The following is a 20418-nucleotide window of genomic DNA, read 5'->3' as shown; positions in this document are numbered from 1 at the left end:
CTGCTTTTGCATGAGAAAAAGGCCAAAGCAATAGAACAAATGAAAGCAGTTGTTCATGTCCAGCCTTGTTTTTTCCAGGTCAGCCATTTATCTTGGCATAATTTTGTTCTGGAATAGGGCCAACTGACTACTTTAGAATAATGAAATAAAGAGAAGAGTACCAGATTGCTTTTCTTACATTTATAAGCAACTTGGTGATCTGCTGAGAAAGCACTAGGGAAGGAAACAGCAAGAAAAAAGTGAAAATGCAAGTGACAGTGATCCGAAGAAAATCCTGCATCTCTAACATTAGTTTTTAATATATTCCATAACATATTCCACTACATAGTTTTAATCAGATGCTTTTGTGGAAGCATCTACACCTGAATGCATGTTTGCACTGAACAGAAATACTGACTGCTACCCAACCAACCCTCTTCATTTACTTGCTTTGCAGGTAGAAGTTCTGCTTGGGAAGATTTCTACATCAACACAGAGTGAAGCGAGCAAATTTCATGCTGCAAAAAATCTCTTCCATTGAAAATAAAATTCAGAACAAAAGCTTCTAAAATAAGATAAAACCTGCAGAGAACAGGCTGAACAAAGTTTTAAAATCTCATTCACAGAATTTACTTCATTTAAGGAATTGCTAGATTCTTTCTGCTACACCAAACTCTTCTGGAGTAATCAGCAAAATATTTTCTTTATATAGCACAGGACAGACTAAATGAACAGACATACAAGAGTATGTATTCTCCTCATTAGAAGGAGCGGGTCCTTCTGATGACACTGAGACACTAAGAAATGCCAATATAAGGTAACCAGCTAAAAAACCTCTGTCATGTCACACTATTTTCCAATTACTGAATTATTTTGAAAAAGAATGAAAAGCACAAAAGCCGTTGCTTTCATTTGATTTTTCTTCTTGGGAGCTCTGGTTGTGTTTTTTTACACTTAAACCTTGAGAAAACTAGGGAGAGGAAATGCAAAATCAAAACTAGGGAGAGAGATGCATGGCATGGACATCTCTCCTACACCAAACAGTTTCAAAGAAAGCTAAACAACTCCCTGCGTACTTTTCAAAAGAACAGAAAAAAGAAGAGAACCAGGCTCTCTGTAACTTAATTTTATCTTTAAAGCTGTGGTTCTTTTATGGTTTTGGGAACAACTAAGGTAATTTGGAAAGAGAGGAGGGAAAAGAATAAGACAGAAAATGTAAAGATAAACTTTCAATGTTATAAAAATTACACCTCTTCACCTTTAGTTATTCATCATGCCTACAAGAAATTGGAGATTTGCCTACTGAGTTATACAAACATAGACAGAAATTAATAATGCTAAATACACATACAAAAATAGAGTAAGGGCATGGAAGGGCTCTAACTCTCTGTCTCTATAACCTTCCCTGTCTTTCATCTTAAGGGATTCAAATATTTTCACTACAAGGATCCATGGGCAAAATTCTGACATAGCAGAGCTCCCATATAGTTGTTCAGACATCTCAAAAAACTAGTAAGCTGAGAGAAAGACTTGAGAATATCTGAAAAGCAGAGATATGCAAGACAATAAAGATAACACAAGTGGTAGGATTGTTGACATGGTGAACACTAGGAGCTCAAGGATTCAACTAACATGGAAATCTTTAAGATCTGACATGGGGAAAAAAGGAAGTAGTTCCACAGTCAGTGGAGTATTGCAGATAGTCTGTTATATCAAGAATCCATTCCAACCTTTTCTTTGCTCAACTGATGCCAACCTGCTTAGCTAAGGCTCAGGTCTCTTACTTGGATGGTGAATATACTAAACTTTAACTATAATTCAACAAGGTAGCAATCTACCTTGCATATGAGTTAGCCATTAACAAATTGCTCTAAACTCCTAAACTGTGTATATCCTGCTAGCAAAATGAGAACAAAGTAACACAAAGACAAAGAGTAACATTCAAAAAATCTTTTAAAAGGCTCAATCCCTCCATTTATTCCTCTTTAACTTTCTGCTTGAAAGGCATTATCATGCAGAACACCAGTGTGGCTGAAAATAGCTGCCTCTGGAAGGAAGTGGCATAAGAATAATAACAATGAAGAGATGTTCTCACAAGTACATGCTGTGAACATCCTAATATACATTCTAAGTAAATGCATTAGCCACAGTTTTCAAGTTGAGGCATTTCACCCTACTTTAATTAGATGTGTGATCTTGGTAAGGTTTGCTTACCAAAAATAGTATTTGAGCAGGAGGTCTTTTAAAGCTCATTCCTTCAAACCTCTATATTGCAGTTTCTCCTTCATTGTCCTTGACTTGTACAACAAATTCAGAAAAAGATCTAAATATTCTATGACTCATGTTAGTTTTTTTCTTTATACAGTTTGTATTTATTGAACCCCTAGTACAACAGTACATCCCTAAGCTGAAGGGTAGTGTTTGCTATGCAAAACACACAGTCCATGATTGGCATCTAAGACCAATTGATCTACCCATTACCACTATGTCCCTACCCCCACAAGCTTTACTACAAAGCTATTGATTTAAACACTGCCGATCGGTTTCCATTTTCTGATTTTGGGCAGGCCAATTAAGAAAGTGAGTAATTGTGATTACACTGCTTCAGGATCAATTACATTTGATGCAAGATAAAGTGCTCCTCTTAGAACAACGTAAAGAAAATCTTATGATCAGGAACACTTTACTGCTGAATATGCTTCTAGCAAAAATGTAAAATAACTGACAACATCTTTCATAGAGATATGTTAATAGGAAATACAAGAATATAGACACCTTTGTGTGCACATTATTTCAACAACATTTGACAAACTTCTAGAAGTCATTCCTTCTTTTGGATAAAGCTTTTTGAAAAGTATAATAAGTTACAGAGCCTGCAGCTGAGTTCTTTAAGACATTGCTCCCAAAACATCACATTGCACAGTTTCTTCAGTGATAATGAAGATCAGTAGGATTTTGAACAAAATAAGTGTTCAGTGTAAAACAGCAAATTTAATGCAAATAACGTTTTACCTATTTTTATACTATTTTCTAGGAACTAACAGCAAAGAAACAAGGCCCTATCAATTAGTAAACGAACAAAGCAAGCAATTCCTATTCTTAATTTAATTTTAAACTTAGCTTGAGCGCTTTTGTCATTGGACTCACATTGTCTAAATCATTAAAATGAATACACCACTGAGGTCTGAGGCAAATCTATTTACAGTGATGTTACTCATAGTCTGGTTGGTGTTCAGGAATATTGATCTGTCTTGTTTGTCTAATAGGAAAATAATAAACAATTACTAGGCAATGTTGGAGAAAGTAATCAGTTTTTATATATCACTAATACAGCAGACCTCCCAAAACATAAAGGTGATGATCTGCATAAAATCAATGTGTTATGCTACATTGCTTATCCTCATCACTGCTAAGATTCTTAGCAACAAATGGTGTAAGTTAAAAATCAAATCATTGGTAGACTGAAATTACGTACTTGAAAGAAAAATATCTGCTTTATTTTAAAAATATTTCTGCTTGATAAACTATCAAGAAGATACTATTTTATAAAATTCAAAATTTATTTAGATAAAGAGAGTCAGAGTCTATGATTTTGAAGCAATTTTGAAACTGCACTGCCTGAAAGGGAACCTCCTTCCTAAACAAACATCAGGCAACAGTTCAAAGCAGTTTCCAAATTCCAGCAGACAGCATACAGACCAGCTATAACAGCATGACGTGCATAAACTACATGCTGCAGAGATTTTGCTGGAAGTACAAATATGTGTAAAGTGACTATGCAGGAGCATCTGCTGTACAAGAATAGTAAAACCTCCTTGCCCCCAGAACAAGAAATGTTATTTTAGCAGTGGTACTTTAGGAATCACTTGGGTACATCTCTATAATTAGGATTTTCATGCTATCTCCAATAACTTATCAGTTGAACAAGCTGTACTTAGTAGCACAGCTACTAAGTATACTAAAATTGCTACAGAAATTTTCCAAAGGAAGAAGTATAGAACATTCACAAAGGGCTTCCCTTAAACTGAAATGCAGCAATATGACTGTCTATTCAATATCCCTCTTTTTGTACTGAATATTGGAAGCTGTGTTTCTTGCAACAAAACATATAAAAAATCCATTACTTCAAAATATGTCAAAAAAATTAAATTGTGTAGGCCTATATATGCTTTTGCACAGTTTAAAAACTCCATAAACCTGACAATCCCCTAAAAGAAGGTTTCAAGTCTTCTCCCATCCATTTCTCTCCATCCATTTTTTCCCAATGTTGAAATTAACCCATTTTCAAATGCCAGTTTGTAACAGAACTCTCACTGGGTGAATGGGTTCCCCCTGCTAGCCTAAGGCAGAAAGAGGATGCTGCACATGCCAATAATGAGCACAAAAAATGTAAATCAGGCATATTAGACAAGATTTAGTTGACCAGCCAATTACTTGGTTTCATTCTCACTGTTGATTTAAAAGAATCTACAGCATTTCTTTCGTGGGCAAATTTTGGGGTTGTTTTCAGGCAGTCATGTTAGAAGAACCATAAGCACCCATAATAAAGACTCAGGGTAGTAAAACTGCTCACACTATGTGTCATTTTGACCTGCTGTTTCTTACAAGGGAGAACACACACAAAACACTAAAATAGAATAGTCAGACATGACTGCCCCTTTCCAGACAATGTTAACAAGAATCCCTAGAAGAATGGGACAAAAAAATAAAGCTTCTAAAAGTAAAACTGAACACTAATAATGTGCTATTTCTCTTAAAAGATCGTGGATATGTATATAATGTTGTAAATTTTGTTTAATTCTTTGAATATTTAATAAAATAGTGAGTCTGATAACACCAAGTAGCCTTCCAATGAACACTAGTTTTACCTTCCAGGAGCAAAAAATTACCTTCCCCTTCCCAAGAACTTACCATAACTGGAAACTGGCTGTCTGGGTAGAATCACAGAAGTCAATCCCCATTGTAGCAATAATGGATCCTCCAGGCTCAAGACACTCTGCATGAAGAGATTTTTAAGAGATAAAGTACACATGCAAGGCAACAGAAGACATCAGATGCAATCCCCCAAACTTCACATAACTAAAACCCCCAAAATACTCTGTAAGAAAAAAATCCAACAGTTGTAGTTTTACTACAAATAGGCATTGCCCAAATGTCACACTTGCATGTTTAAGCATCCTGGACTCCCCCTCTCACACTGTTAATGCACATGAAATGCTGCCATTTCAGTCCTAGAGCTCTATCAACAGAATAAGGCCTTGTATTAGAAAAGCAAAGAAAGGAAAGTTATCTACAGAAAAGAAAAATATTGAAGTGACATCCTTGTAACTGTTCACAGATCCAGCACTGAGACTTCATTTTCAATAACACAGGTTTGCAGATTTAGTTAGTAAATTGCAAAATACAACAAATAAATCTACATTAATACACACAATAGAAAATAAGCTGAACTTAAAAAGTTCGTAATTACTGTGGTTTACTTGTGCCTCAATATTCTACTTGCATTAGCTGGAAGGGAGAAGAAGGACTATGAACACTACATGGCAGATGACTTTGTGCTATACAAGCAGTGCAGACTGAGACACTCTTGGCAATGAAGATATCAAGAGACATACTCATTCTTAGATTCTTGGCTAAATCACCACACTATTTCCCTAATGTTGTTGAGATAAAGCTTTTAGTTAAAGGCTTGTAAGCTTCCTTGTAAGCTCTTTCATACATAAGTAAAAAGAAGCATTGAAGCAGACTTTGCCTTCTCAAGATTACAACAAAGAGCTGAAAGCACACTTAAAAGAGAGGAATTAAAATGAAAAATAATACGCAGGCAGCAAAATGTCTGATTTACAGATTATTCATAATGTACCTGATACTTTTCAGGAACTAAAAGCAGACAGCTGCTCCGTCACAAAATGTAACAAAATTTAACTATTTGAAGATTAGGTTCGCAAAAATGCAGAAAAGATGGAGTTAATGCTCCTGGCTGAAGTCTAAACTAACACTAGGAATTGAGTAGGAAAAAAAGTATTCCAAGGAGTCTATTTAAAGCACTGAAAGTTTAAAGGTTCCAGCTCAAATTCAGAATTAACTCTATCAAAGTCTTTGAGCTTAATGTTTTCAAAGGGAGTTTCAAACACACTTAAGAACAAGAAAGTGTTGTGCACAGGGATTTGGGTGAAATAATTTGAACCATTTCTACTGGAAGAATCAGGACCATTGCCAACAGTACTTTCAGTGACTGAAGAAAAACTAGACTTATATTCCAGCAGGAATACCTGTCTATGCTGACACTTCTTCTGTTGGGTCTGCTAGGTAAGTGGTAGGATGTGTTTTCCAAACACTGGAAACACAAAATGTAGTAAGAACAGGGTGTATAGGCTTTGTTCTACACAAAATGATAAAGAATACAGAAAATTTGCATTCAAGCAAGAAAAATAACATTTTTGGAAGAACTACAGAGCTTATTTTCTGCAGAAGAAACCAACAGCTTTTCAGGACAAATACTGCAATGTCTTTCTTGGAGAAATAAATACTTTAGAGGGTAGGATTGCTTTGTGGAGGTCAAGGAACCTGAAGTGGATAATTGATTAATTCCACATTTTTCCCCCATGTTTTTATGTGAGACAAGTGAATGTTACTGTTAATTGCTAGGATTGTGGGTATAGTATCTCCTGTGGTTACTGTGGGAAACAGTAACAATGGGCTACTGTTAATTGCTATACTATTGTGGCTATAGTATCTCCTGATCTGATTTACAGTATTTCTAGATTTCTACTTGTAAGCCTTTGTCCTTTATTTATTTAAAATGTTTGCAGGTAGGGATATAAAATAAAGCCCATGGGCAAAACTAACTTGACATTTCAATTTTGAGCTGGACTTATTTTGAGGAATAAGTAGCAAAATGTTCACTTAAAAAACCCCAAACTAACAGAATTCTAAAAGTAACTGCCTTGATCAAGTATGCATCATTATCAAGATGCAAAAAGTTATTATTATTAATTTAAACTCTGATATAAACTATAGCACTGGACAACTGCTTTTGTAGCTATTTGATGTAAATCTGCATAATCTTTTCTATGTTAAAAAAATTATTTCAATATTTAGAACCATTTAATACAAACATCTTAGCTACTTAAAAGCTAAAAGCTTAAAGAATACTCTTTAGTTCACTGTTCTGCTTTAAGAACATGTTCCTGTATTCTTCTATTATGATACATATTCACATAATAGTGTAGCTCATTGAAGGAAAAGAATTTTTATTATGAAAGAGAGACACTTCTGATTATACCACAATGTCCTAAAATAAAGAATTGTTGAGCAAAGAAAGCAGATTGTGTATATAGGTATTACTCTTGAAAAATCTTGCTGTGCTCTGTGTTCTTTCTGAAGTTTTATACTCTTTTCCAGAGAAATTTAGCAAAAAACCATCCTGATTACAAAGTAGAAAGTAAAACAATTTAGATCAGGTCTGACTACACATTGCTTTCTATCTAATCTAAGCAGACACAATTTGTGGAACTATGGTAGACAAAAGCTAAACCAAAACATAGGCTTCCACTCTACTGTGATAAACTCACAGGAAACGGCAATGCTCTGAGCCACCAATATATACAATACATTTAGAATCACTTAAAGATTACTAAGAAAATAATTGTGAATATAAAATCAAAACCTCCTTTTTAATGGAAGCCCATAATAGCCAGTCTAAAATAAGTAAGAGAATCAAAGTTTGTAGGGATGCAGAAAGGTTTGGTCCTAACAAGTTGATAGCTGATGAGTGTCTGTGTAGATATGTACACCTACCCTCCCCACCACACACACATATATGAGTATACATGTAACTATGCAAACCACTTTCCTGTATTTGAAATTTTGCTGAAGATTAAGAACCTGACTTTTTAAAGATAGGATATGGTTACCTATTGGATTAAACTCATGCATTCTCATGCCTGGAGGTAATTTCTTCTCTCCAATGTGAATGTTCTCTATCTTCTGATCAGTTGTATTTGTTACTGTCACTTGCACAGGTACCATATGATCACCCAAAATGCCTGGCTGTCTTGAGAAGTGATAATGGGCTGCTAATCCTTTCCCACTCATTCGATGAAGCAGTTCATGTGTTTTTGTTGACACAGAGACTTGCATAGTGACCTGTTAAGTATAACACAATAGTTAGCAAATGCTGTAAATCAAGAACAGTAAAAATGACAATTGAATACTGCATTTTTCACTCAGTTAGAGCACCTGCTTTTAAGTTGGAATTTTAGTGAACCAGAAACCTGTGAAATACATAAGCAAATTGCAGTAATAGATATTAGACACAGAGCCTCAAACCATTTCTGGTGCTGAAAATACCTTTGTTGTAGCTATCTCACTTTCCACTATAAATCTGTTTTCAATTTTTAGCTTTACAGTTAGCTATTAAATTATCACGTTTTTTAAGAGTTACAGTTAGTTATATTTTTTCCAGAAAAAAACATTCTGTGCATCAGAATTCAAGGGTATCCCCAAGCTCATTGTGTAAGGTGAAAGTAGTGAGAAATTGTCTTCTGTTTCTCTTGTTAAAACCACAAAAAATGTTGTCTAACAATTACATTGCTGAAACAGTAAAAACACAGTTATATAGAGCAGAAAGATGCTGACACTTTTTAAATAGTCTTGCTGCTAGAAGCAACAAGTAAAATCCTAAGGATGTTTCAGCGCAGTCTACCCTGCAGAAAAAGCATAAAGAAAAGACATTCAGTGTGCAAACAAAATCCCAGATACTTCTGACAAGGAAATAATGAGCTCAAAAGTAAGGAGTTCAGGAAATATGAAAACAAGTGAATTTGAATCCTTTACACAAGTTTTAAGGAAAGATCAGAGTTACTTCAAATGATATTTATAAAATAATGACCTGTGACATCACATGACCAGACTTACAACTAACACAAAATGACTGGAAAAGGTATAATTCATATGGACCTTCACAGTTACTGAAAACTCAAAAACATCTTTGAATAGAATTCCCAAATTTCCACAGATTAACAGTCTTCTTAGTTTTCTAGAAATAACTGTCAAGGTCAAACTCTCAAAAAAATGCCTACGTTGTCAAGAAATAATAAAGGAAATACCTTGAATAATAAATACTTTATTGGTACACAGAAAGAGACAATAACAGTAAGAGGTTATTAACAGTCAAATTAGTATGCTATTTAAACCATTACTCAAATAATGACAAAACTCAAGTTTTAAGATGGAATTTAAACCTTATTTTTAAGCACAGCCTCTGGCTTTTAATATTCAATTCAATTTGAGCAGGACAAGCATAATAGAAAAGTTATTTCATGAAATGGTTCTCCCACTTTACATTAGCAAGTTTAAGATCTATGTTTAATTCATGTTAACAAAAGTATTTTGCAGTACACTAGCCTCTTTGTGTTAACTTAGGGCTGGCTTTATTAATGATATTTATTAATAGGAATGAAAACTTAAAAAGTAGTCAGAAGTCAGTCAAGTAGATATACAGAAATATAGAGCCATTGAGGTTGGAAAAGATATCTAAGTTCTGTGTCCAACTGTTTATCCTGCCCTACCATCTTCAGTAAACCATGTTCCTAGTTGTCACATTCACATGCTTTCTGAAGACTCCCAAGATTAGCGATTCCACCACTTCCCTGGCCAGTTCATTCCAATGCCTGATAATTTTTTCAGTGAAGAAATTTTTTCCTAATATCCAACCTAAACCTCCCCTGGCAAAACAGGAGGCTATTTCCTCTTGTTCTATCATTTAGCTGGGAGAAGAGGCCAACCCCCACCTGGCTACACCCTCCTTTCAAACAGCTGTAGAGTGACAAGGTCCCTCCCGAGCTTCCTTTTCTCTAGGATAAAAACCCCCACAGCTCCCTCAGCTGTTCCTCACCAGACTTGTGCTCCAGACCCTTCCCCAGCTCTGCTGTTTTTCTGTGGACTTGCTCCAGCATCAGAATGATCTTCTTATAGTGAGTAGCCCAGAACTGGACACAACACCGGAGGTGTGGCCTCACCAGTGCTGAGTACACAGGGCCTATCCCTGCCCTGCTCCTGCTGCCACAGCATTGCTGATCCAGGCCAGGATGCCATTGGCCTTCTTGGCCCCCTGGGCACAGCCTGGCTCATGTTCAGCTGCTGCCACCAGCACCCCCAGCTCCTTTCCAGCCACTCTGCCCGAGCCTGGGGAGCTGCCTGGGGTTGGTGTGACCCAAGGGCAGGAGCCAGCACCAGGCCTTGTTGAACCTCTCACTATTGGCCTCAGCCTTTTGGACCTTTGCCTTTTACCAACCTGTGCTGGTTAGGCCAGACCCCCTGGTTGTCCTACCTGTGCTGCATAATGGCACCCAGGATGAGCTGCCCTAAAATGCATACACATAGAGAAAAAACTGTCACTATAGTTAAATTGTAACACTGATTCAAGTTTTACTGAATCCCTTCTGTAATTTTTAGAGATTTTAATCCATGCCTATGCCCCCTTCATTATTGCATTATTTCTTCTTTCAGTAATAAAAAGCTTGTGAGCCCATTCACTTTTATTTTCAACATCATACTATACGTAGCAGCAAAACCACACAGGACCCTCAGAATAATGACATTATGTTTAAGTCATCTTTCTTTGTAAAGAACATTAATTTTCACTTGCATTTAATGCGGCAGTGCTAAAAATAAATAAAACATACGTATGTTGAACAAAGCAATTTAATTCTGGAAAACTGGAGTTTTCAAAACCTCTACTTGCTAGTAAGGATTTTGAGCTGAAAAAGGCTGATGTGACTGTAATGTGATGTATTTAACAGCTGCATCAGTCTGGTAAACAGAGTTTTGTTTTAATTCTAAAATTTTTAAAGTAGTTGAGATAAAACCCATGGAGCAGGTACTAGCAATCACTCTAGGGTTAAAATAAAACCACACAGAGTTAACAGAACAAGAAGCATCTACTAACCAGGAGATAATCTCCTACAAATCTTACACAGCATATGTTTAAATAATAGAAGTCGTTTGTGTACCTTTGGATGGTTTATGAAAATAACCAATCAATTCTGCAGACACAACATTATTTCTAAAGGAAATCTATGTGACTCATGATGCCTGCAGATACACAGAGACAAACCACACATATTTTATCAGTTTATTACAGTAAGCAAATAAGCGTGGAATGAGAGTGCACATAACTGTCTACTTAACGCTTACTGAAACATTTATAAGAGCTGTTATCTCCCTAATAACAGACAGACAGTGTGCAATTTTAGAGAGGAGAAAAGCTTCATATTTTTTAACACTTCACTAAAAAGTAACTGAAGAGTGTAAAATGAAAAATACTCTGTGCAGTTAGCTGGTAATGGACCATATTATCAACTCAAGTTAGATTTATAGGATACAAACTAGTCACTAATAGTTATTTTATGACAGATTGTGTCTGCTTTTTTGGGTTTAGATTATTAAGATTAAACTTGCAAAACTTTTTTTATACAGCTGTTTAGAAAGACAGTAAAAAAAATTAAAATACTGACTGCCCTCCCACCCCATTTTGACTGAAAGCAACCACACGTAGGGACTCCACACTGATACTGTATGGTAATACTTTCTTGGTACCAGTTGGACTAGCCAAAAGGCTGACTGCACACGCTGAAAAATAATTCATCACCCTAAAGGAAGTATTTTTAAACTAACTCTTGTATAAGATCAAGAGCAACATCAGGGTTCTGCACCCCCCCCAAATCATGGAGAAAAAAAGGGAAAAGTATAAGATCACTGACAGTAGTAGTTGTGGCTTTCTTTATTGCAACTGAGCTAACTAGTTACAAACCACTGAATCCTCCCAATATGAACATGTTTCTTTTTGCCAGCTCAGTAAGTTCTTATTAATTAAGCTTACATTGATGCAAAAAACTATTTTCCCTAATTATTTAAAATAAAAATCACGACATGGTTTATTAAACCTACCACAGAATAGAGAGGTGGTCATATATTCCTCTCTGCAGTACCATAGCGTCACAAAGAATCAGAATGGTTTGGTCTGGGAGAGATCTTAAAGAAGCATTGTTACTATTAATACTATTATTACTACAGACACAAAATTCTGTTTGTTTTCTTTTGTACTTGTTCTTTAGTATAAAAATCCTGCAATAATGAACACAGACTTATTTTGATCATAGCTCATAAAAGTATATATGTTTGGATAAAATATGTATTATTGGGAAAATAAATTTGCTTCTAAGGATGAGGAAAATTATAATTCGATTCCTCTAATTTACATTCTGTTAAAGCAGTGGACTACAACATTTAATCTAAGTAATCCTCCTACTGGCAATATCCATGACATAATCCAAGAATTACCTACTCAGCTGTGAGAGCTATAACCTCTCTCACACTCACAGTGAGGCTATGCTCCAGTAACTCTGCAACAGCCAAGAGGAGAAGGGCTATCACACAGTCCAGCCACATTTACATGATCTTTCAACTGAAGCCATGACAGCAACTTAACTACAATTTTTTACTATTAGGAGAAAGGTGGAAAAACAGATAAACAAAAGTCAGCTAGTGGCAGGCAATGTCTTCCTTATACAGCTCTTAAAAAAACCAAATATTAATTCATAAAAAGATAAAATAAAGTGCAAACAAAGAATGTCAGCTTCCTAGTTTGTATTATTTCAAGAGGCTCTTGGAAATCCCAATATTACAGCATACCTAAGTCACAATAATATGGATTGCCAAAGTGATGACAGAATCTCCTGACAGGCAGCAAGGAAACCAAACAAGAAATCAAGCTAGCTCCTATTTGTACAATCTAAGAAAAGCACTGGATACTGTCATTTAATTTGGGCTAATTTATCTAGGCATACAGACACTCAAGGACATATGCTGAATTTTGAAAAACACTTTCCACCAAAGGTGCCTCTAACTGCTCTACATCTACCAAATATCTTCTAAAAGCATACATCCTAACTCCCTTCTTTTTGTGTTGTCATCAACTTTTAGGCTTCACACTTCCTGTAATTATTAACATGTCAATGAGGCTAATTGAAAGTTACCATATTAATGATTGTATCTTTAAACTGTTACTGGACTCAAACAATTTCAGACATTATAAAATGAGTCCCCAAAATTGTTACTTGATTTTGATATTGATAGATTAATACTTTAGATTAATACTTTTGTCTCCAAAACCTTGCAAGAAAAATAAAAATTAAAAGAAATAAAAGCCAAAACTGCTCAAATAGCTACCACTGATTTTTAAATCATCCAGAGATGGATCTCAAACAAAAGACCACTTTTATTATGCTGCTCACAGTCTGCTTCTGTAATGCTGCCAAAATTAATTGTTTCTCTGCCCTTTTTTTTTTTTTAACTGTAATATTTGTATGGCTTCAAATCATCCTTCCAAGAAGAATCACATGCTCAAGGTAATCATAGAACGGCTTGGATTGGAAGGAATCATAAAGATCATCAAGTTCCAATGTGCCTGCCATGGGCAGGCACACCTTTCACTAGATCAGGTTGCTGAGAGCTCCTGCCTGGCCTTGAACACTTCTGGGAATGGGGTAGTCATAACTTGACTGGACAACCTGTTCCAGTGCCTCACCACCTTCACAATATCTAATTTAATCCTGCCTCCTTTCAGTTTGAATCCCCTTGTCCTGTCACGGTATGCTCTTGTAAAAAGTCCTCTTCACCTTTCTTGTACACTCCCTTCAGGTACCAGAAGGCTGCAATTAAGTCACTCCAAAGCTTTCTCTTTTCCAGCCTTTCCTCACAGGAGCGGTGCTCCATCCCTCTGATCTCTCTGTGGCCTCCTCTGGACTCCCTCCAGCAGGTCCCTGTCCCTCCTGTGCTGTGCCCCCAGAGCTGATGCAGCCCTGCAGGTGGGGTCTCAGCAGAGCAGAGCAGAGGGGCAGAATCCCCTCCCTGCCCTGCTGCCCACCCTGCTCTGGATGCAGCCCAGGACACGTGTGGCTCTCTGGGCTGGCAGTGCCCATGGCTGGGGCATGTCCAGCCTCTCAGCCACCAGCAGCCCCAACTCCTTCTGGGCAGGGCTGCTGGGATCTGTTCATGCCCAGCCTGTGCTGGGACCAGGGCTGCTCTGACCCACGGGCAGCACCTTGCATTTTGCATTGGTAAACTGCATGAAATAGCCATAAGCCTCTTATGAGAGAACTTGTCCATTTGCCTCTGGATGGTATCCTGTCCCTCAGGTCAGGCAACTGTACCACTTCATGTGTGTCATCTGCAAATGTGCTGAGGGGGCACTTGATCCCTTTGTCTATGTCATTAATGAAGATACTAAATAACACTGGTCCCTGAGTGACACCACTTTATCACTGATGTCCATCAGTACTCTGAGATGCTGACCACCACTCTCTGGAATGCGGCCATCCAAACGCTTTCTTATCCAACTAACAGTCAACCCATTAAATACATCTCTCCAATTAGACAGAGGGGGAGGCAAAATAGGGAGAGCATGAGGGCAGAATGAAGGCGGCCCAAAACCACAGGGAAATCCCACTTGTCCCATTATCCCTCTTCATGACTGGATGCCATCTGATCCCCACATCCTACTTCACTGCAATCTAACCAGTTATGATGATACTTCTACTACCCTAGTGTCCTCCCCTTTTCCCAGCTATTATCACTTGTAATGGACCATGTCAAGGGCTTTACTGAAGTCCAGAAAAATGCTATCTGTAATCCTTCCCTTACCCACTGATGCAGTCAACCCATCATGGAAAGCCACTGCTTGGTCAGAGAGGACCTGCCCTTCCTGTAGCCATGCAACTACATCAGCCAATTCCCTCAGGACTCTGGGATGCACCTCCTTGGGTACATTCCGGTTCCTCAGGTGGTCACAAACCTCACCGTCTCTTCCAGTGGGAAGGACCTGGCTCTCCCAGTCCTCATCCTCTTATCCATCCAGTCAAGAGGTGTGGGAAGAGTTTCCCACTGAAAACCAAGGCAACAGTTGGTAAGTACTTCAGCCTTCTCTATTTCTGTTGTTACCAGTTCTCCAGTTTTCCAGGGCTGTTTATTAGTGAGGGTACCTCTTCTTTGACCTTCTTTTTCTGGTTACTGTACCTGTAGAAGCCCTTCCCATTATTCTTTGTGTCCCTTGCCAGTTCCAGTTTTGTTGCCTTGGCCTTTTTCATGGCCTCCCTACACAGCTGTGCTTCATCTTTAAACTCTTCCTAGGTCACCTGTCCTGGTTTGTTTCCCTTAACTTTGACCAGCAAATTCCTACTGAGCCATGCCGGTCTCTTGCCCCCCTTGGCTGATTTCTTGCTCCTGAGGATTGCCAGCTCTCATGCTGTGTGCAAGCGTTCCTTAAAGATCTGCCAGCTCTTTTCTACTCCCTTGTTCCTAAGGGCAGTCTGTCAGGGGATCCCACAGACTAGGTTCCCAAAGGACTGGAAGTCTGCTTTCCTAAAGTTCAAGAGCTGAACTTTTACTCCTTAGCCAAGCCCTATCCTTCAGGGCTGCCCACTCCACCAGCACGTGATCCCTGCTGCCCAGGCTGCCTCCAGTCCTGGTGTCCAGTTAGCTCACTTGCACTGGTGACCAACAGATCCCGTACCACATTCCCTCTGGCTGTCACCTGCCCCAGGAAGGTGTCCTCCACGCATTCCAGGAGTCTCCTGGATTGCCACAGCCCTCCAAGCTACTTTCCCAACAGCTGCTGGGGTGGCTGAGTTCCCCTGCAGGCTACCACCCTCGGGCACAAGGCCTCCTGTGCTGGAGCAGGAAGGTTTGGTCCATGGGCTCCCCTTGGTCAGGTGGCTGTAGCAGAGCCCGGCCAAAGGCTCCCTTTGCTGCCTCAGTCTCTGACTCCTACCCACAGCTTTCCACTTGCTCACAGATATAAGCTGTGAATCCAGAGATGATCAAAATCTTCCATAGTACTAAATTATCTATTTTCTAATACTTTTATATCCCTCACAATTTTTCATATGATTTTCTTAAAATAGAATCAACTAGACACAATTGCAGTTACTCTATATCAATAGAAACTATTGCTCTTTGAGCATAAATATGACTATATGATATAAAGGAAAAAGAATTGGGCCTTAACCTGGAGTTCATGAACAGCAGAAAAATCTTAGTAGTTCCATACCAGACTAGTCAGGAACTTCCAAAACAGAGTGTGCACCTGTTCGGTGTAACTGGGGGGGGGCAGTGAGACAGCTTGCATTTTGCATAAATAATGGAGCCTAAAGCTTTGTATTACAATAACATCTGGTTTTATGTGAGATTTGGCATCTTTGCCTTTTCCTTCTGCTGAGCACAATGAATCACATGAATAATCAAATGAAAATATTAGTAAAAAAATTTTTAAATGCCACATATGACAAAACTCCATTAGCAACAAAATAAGAATATTCTCATGATTAAGTCTAAGTTATTAAACAAGGATGAAAGGAAGCGCTACAGTCAGTCACATAATTATGGGACACAAACCTTGGTATAAATTCAGAAGTACACATTCTCCTCCAGAAGGTCTGTTGGGACCATTAGTGGACTCTAAAAAGGGCTTAAAAAGACACCATGGAAAATTTTTTTGTAGGAACACTAATAGAAAATTCCTACACTTCAACTGGTGAAATTCATATCTATGTATGGAAGATCTCAAGATTTTCTGTCCTGTTGTCCTATGTATGATTCTGTGAGGTGAAAACCACATGGTCTGGTGGCTGATGCATATGTGAGACTTTCATCAAGCAGCACGAAACACTTTGTCATTAGGTGTTTCAAATAAAAGGCATTCTCCCAATACAAAACCAAGTAATTTACTTCAATTCAGTGATTCCATTTTTCCACTGACCACTAAATAACGAAGTCTGAGAACCGCACTTTGAGATATGGTTTAGTGGTGGCCTCAGCAGTGTTAGGTTTGCAGTTGGACTCAATGGTCTTTTTCAACCTCAATGATTCTTTGATTCTATGATTACCTGAAGCACTTCAGGAGTTAGAAGAACAGAGTAAGGTGTCAGCCTCACCTTGCATCCTAATTATGAATTTGAAATAGTGGACATTGCTGAGAAGGATTAATATGGATTTTGGCATTGAGTTTAAATGACTTCAAAGAAGTTCCTACAAGTGGTTTCTAGTACAGTATTTTGATTTTTGGCAAACAGCCAGTACTCCAGAGACCTCTAAAGTGAAAACACACTGTACCCTACTGGCCATAATGTATAATCTTACAGTTAGATTTATACAATAACAACTCCTGCATACTGGTTCCTTTCAATAGAAGCATTTAGCTCAAATTTTTCCCCAGAAAAGGACATCATCTGTTGAGATAAGTGTATAATTTAATTGAAACACATATTACACTTGTGGGTAATAACACAGTATTACCCAGAAGCCAAAGTGAATTCTACCTTTAATTCATTATATTAAAAATCTAATACAGGTATTTATGAATGCCAGAATATAAATTACATCTTTTCCACCTTCATACAACTATATTTGAATCTCATTCACTACACTGTTGTTGAAGAATGCAACATGCTATTCTGGCTTCTATCAGGATGATCCTAATGCACAGTAGACTACTCACAAGGACAAAAACCTGAAATATGCACTGAACTCACTGCATGTAGACATCTGCATCAGCACTTCTTCAGTGCAGGAGTAAAATCTCTGTGTGTACCACACTACATCTCTTATACTTGATATTGATGTGCCAATTTTCTCCAAGTTTTATTTAATTATACACATAATATTTTAACCTAAACAAATCCATAGTCCTTAGACTGCAAAAAATTATAGCTGACCTGAGGCCATGACAACATTGTTTTTCTGTGTTTTGCTTTCCTTAAGCTTTGTTTTCCATCCTTAAAAAGCAAGAAAAAAATCCTGCACTAGTTAGTAGTCTGTTAAGCAACAAAGAGGTTTATTTATAACAAATTACCTTCAGTTTATTTGTTTAAATTTAAAAGCACTATTGTTTTGACTCAGGAACAAAATTTGTGGTGTCAAAAGACATATTCACCCTTCACAATAACATTTCTTTTCACACTTGTAAGAAGAAACACCACTCAATCCCACCCACACTGCTCAGAACAATGCAAGCAACACCAAGCACAGCATGCTGCCGTCAAAAGCCTCACCCATGGATGTCTCTAATGAAGGCTTCACTGTACACACACAGACACTGAATGTAGGCAGTAGCTGTAGCCATGGTTAAGGCCTTTAACTATGTGGATGACTGACAGCAAATTAGGTAGGTAACTTTTTCTCATCTACTTTTGCAATTATCTTGGTCCTACTAATGTAGAGTATTACTGTTACTATTGTCCAAGACTGCCACAGATTGTTAGCTCACTGAGCATAAATGCAGCAGCAGGAAGACTGTGACAATGACCATTATTAAAACTTAGTCCATTTTAAAGCATCTTTTAGTACACAAATGTATTTCATAGTAGCTCAAATTTATGATTCATGTAGCAAGCATACATTCTAATGGTGCTGCTGTTACACTGAAGGTCCTTCAGTGTAAACACTAGAATCATTTTTATACATTTTTTTCTTAAAACATTCCAATGCAGTAATAGTAAAGTTTTACACAATCCACCTTTTGCAGTCATGAACTCCTAAACTGCACTACGCAACTGAAAGATGTATTTTAGAATTATTACAAATGTACATTTCCCCAATTCTTCTGCCATTTTCAAATCAAGAATATAGATGACAGAGACTAGAAACAACAAGCAACACTTGCAACCATATAAAGATGGAAATATTTCTTAACCCAAGTGAACAGAAGTTAAAAACGAAAATTTTTACGAACTTCACAGAAATCAATATGAATTATGAAGATTCTAGAACTACCTTTTTTAATCTTAATATGTCAAGGACCTGTTCATCAAGCCATTAGGAGAAAAGCATGTAAAAATAAGGTGAAAATCTGGACCAAAACAAGCTTTTAAAACCCATCTCTGTGATATATAGTGTTTAATCATAGCACTGTTCAACAGTCTTTTAGAGTGTTCTGTCTCTCCAATATCCTCTAGAGTCTGTGGCATAGAAGGGCAGGAAACACTTCTAAATTATTGTGATTTGAGAACACAATGGCACTTTGTGTACCAACCTTTTAAAAACAACCTTAACACTTGTTTGGAGGTGGGTAATGGAGAGTATCCCCTTCCTGCAACTGTTAGCAAGAACTTCTAAAGCAAGAACTTCTTATTAAAATGCATCTGCATTTACATAATTTAAAACATTCCAAGTCACCCCATTTTAACAACTGCAATGTCCTTGCATTTCACTTTGTACTGCTAGCCTACAACTCACGTGGCAATACACTACTAGTGCACAATAGGGAAGGTATGGCCTATTAGCAGTAATATCTCTCCACTTCCTGAATTAGTCCCATGCTTAGCTTTTACTTTCAATGATCAAATACTTATTTTCTCAAAAAAGTTTTATTCTTAACATTTTTGGACAAAAATCTCAGTATTATAATTTGAATACAAGGTGTTTCATGCCATGTCCTGGTGATTCCTCGAGTAAAAGTGCAGATGCTGTTGGTTGATGCATATGCATCAACCAAAACCTGGTTATTTATTTTTTCAAGTATGCCAAGCTAAAAAAAAAAAAAATCAAAATTTCAGTGACGAAGATAGTTTCTTAGTTAAAAAGCATTTATTTCTATTTCCATCTATATTTAACTAGTAGAATTTAATTTCAAGGCTTATAGACTCTCTGGATAGTTGGATATATGTGGAACTGGAATGAAACAACTTAAAATTACAAAGGACCCCTACGGCTTTTGGAGTCATCCCTCTGTACAAAAATCCAAAACCATAATCAGTCATTTAAAAACCCCACAAACAATTCACAGCCGTAACTGAAGGAAGAAGGCTTCTAAAGAATTTTTGCCATAATAGCAGGAGTCTTTGAATGCAGAGACTATGAGAAGTTGTATTTTGAATAATTTCTACCTAAAGCTCAAAATTTTCCTTCCTATTCTGATGTACAGTCCTCAAAATACTCATCATAACCTCACAATGTTGTGATGGAATGTAAGAAACCTTAATACTGGAAAACTCAGTTTTCTATGTTTATCAATTTTATGTATGATATGGGGAAAAATTTGAAATATTTTAACTTGCTGAACTGATAGTTACATAGATAGTTTAAAAAAATAATTCTTTCTCCACACCTCAAAAAAGTAATGTATTAGGCATACAGCTGTAATGAAGCTGAATTGACTATTAACTATATTTAATGTGTGTTACATAAACATATTGACAGCATTCTAGGTGACATATAAATTTACATTCTACTTCTATTATAATTCCAGTTTTGCAGTTAAACAAACTTTGTCATTGGATCATCATTTACTGCAACCCTCTGAAAATAAAGTGAACACTGATTAACACGCTTTCTGGTACATGCTGTGTCTCTGTCACTAAACAATGTCTTATTTTAAATTCT

At 37.2% G+C, this 20418-nt stretch overlaps 1 protein-coding gene across 5 annotated transcripts in view; it reads right to left on the bottom strand.

Moving 5' to 3' along the window:
- AP3B1 (adaptor related protein complex 3 subunit beta 1) overlaps positions 1–20418 on the bottom strand; it is a 153058-nt gene that overhangs the window by 22552 nt on the left and 110088 nt on the right. For all 5 annotated transcript variants that reach the window (XR_010443078.1, XM_064735990.1, XM_064735989.1 and 2 more), the window contains exons 23-24: positions 7896–8127; positions 4891–4975 (exon numbers count right to left, since the gene is read on the bottom strand). Coding sequence is in view for 4 of the 5 variants with exons in the window: in XM_064735990.1 (XP_064592060.1) it covers positions 4891–4975; positions 7896–8127 (317 nt within the window). In the remaining variant the exon portion in view is untranslated. The remainder of the gene's footprint in view (positions 1–4890; positions 4976–7895; positions 8128–20418) is intronic.

The sequence above is a fragment of the Zonotrichia leucophrys genome, chromosome Z (assembly GCF_028769735.1).
Source record: "Zonotrichia leucophrys gambelii isolate GWCS_2022_RI chromosome Z, RI_Zleu_2.0, whole genome shotgun sequence".
Lineage (NCBI taxonomy): Eukaryota > Metazoa > Chordata > Aves > Passeriformes > Passerellidae > Zonotrichia > Zonotrichia leucophrys.
The sequence above is the reverse complement of the archived record's forward strand: the minus strand, read 5'-3'. Positions and strand labels throughout refer to the sequence as shown.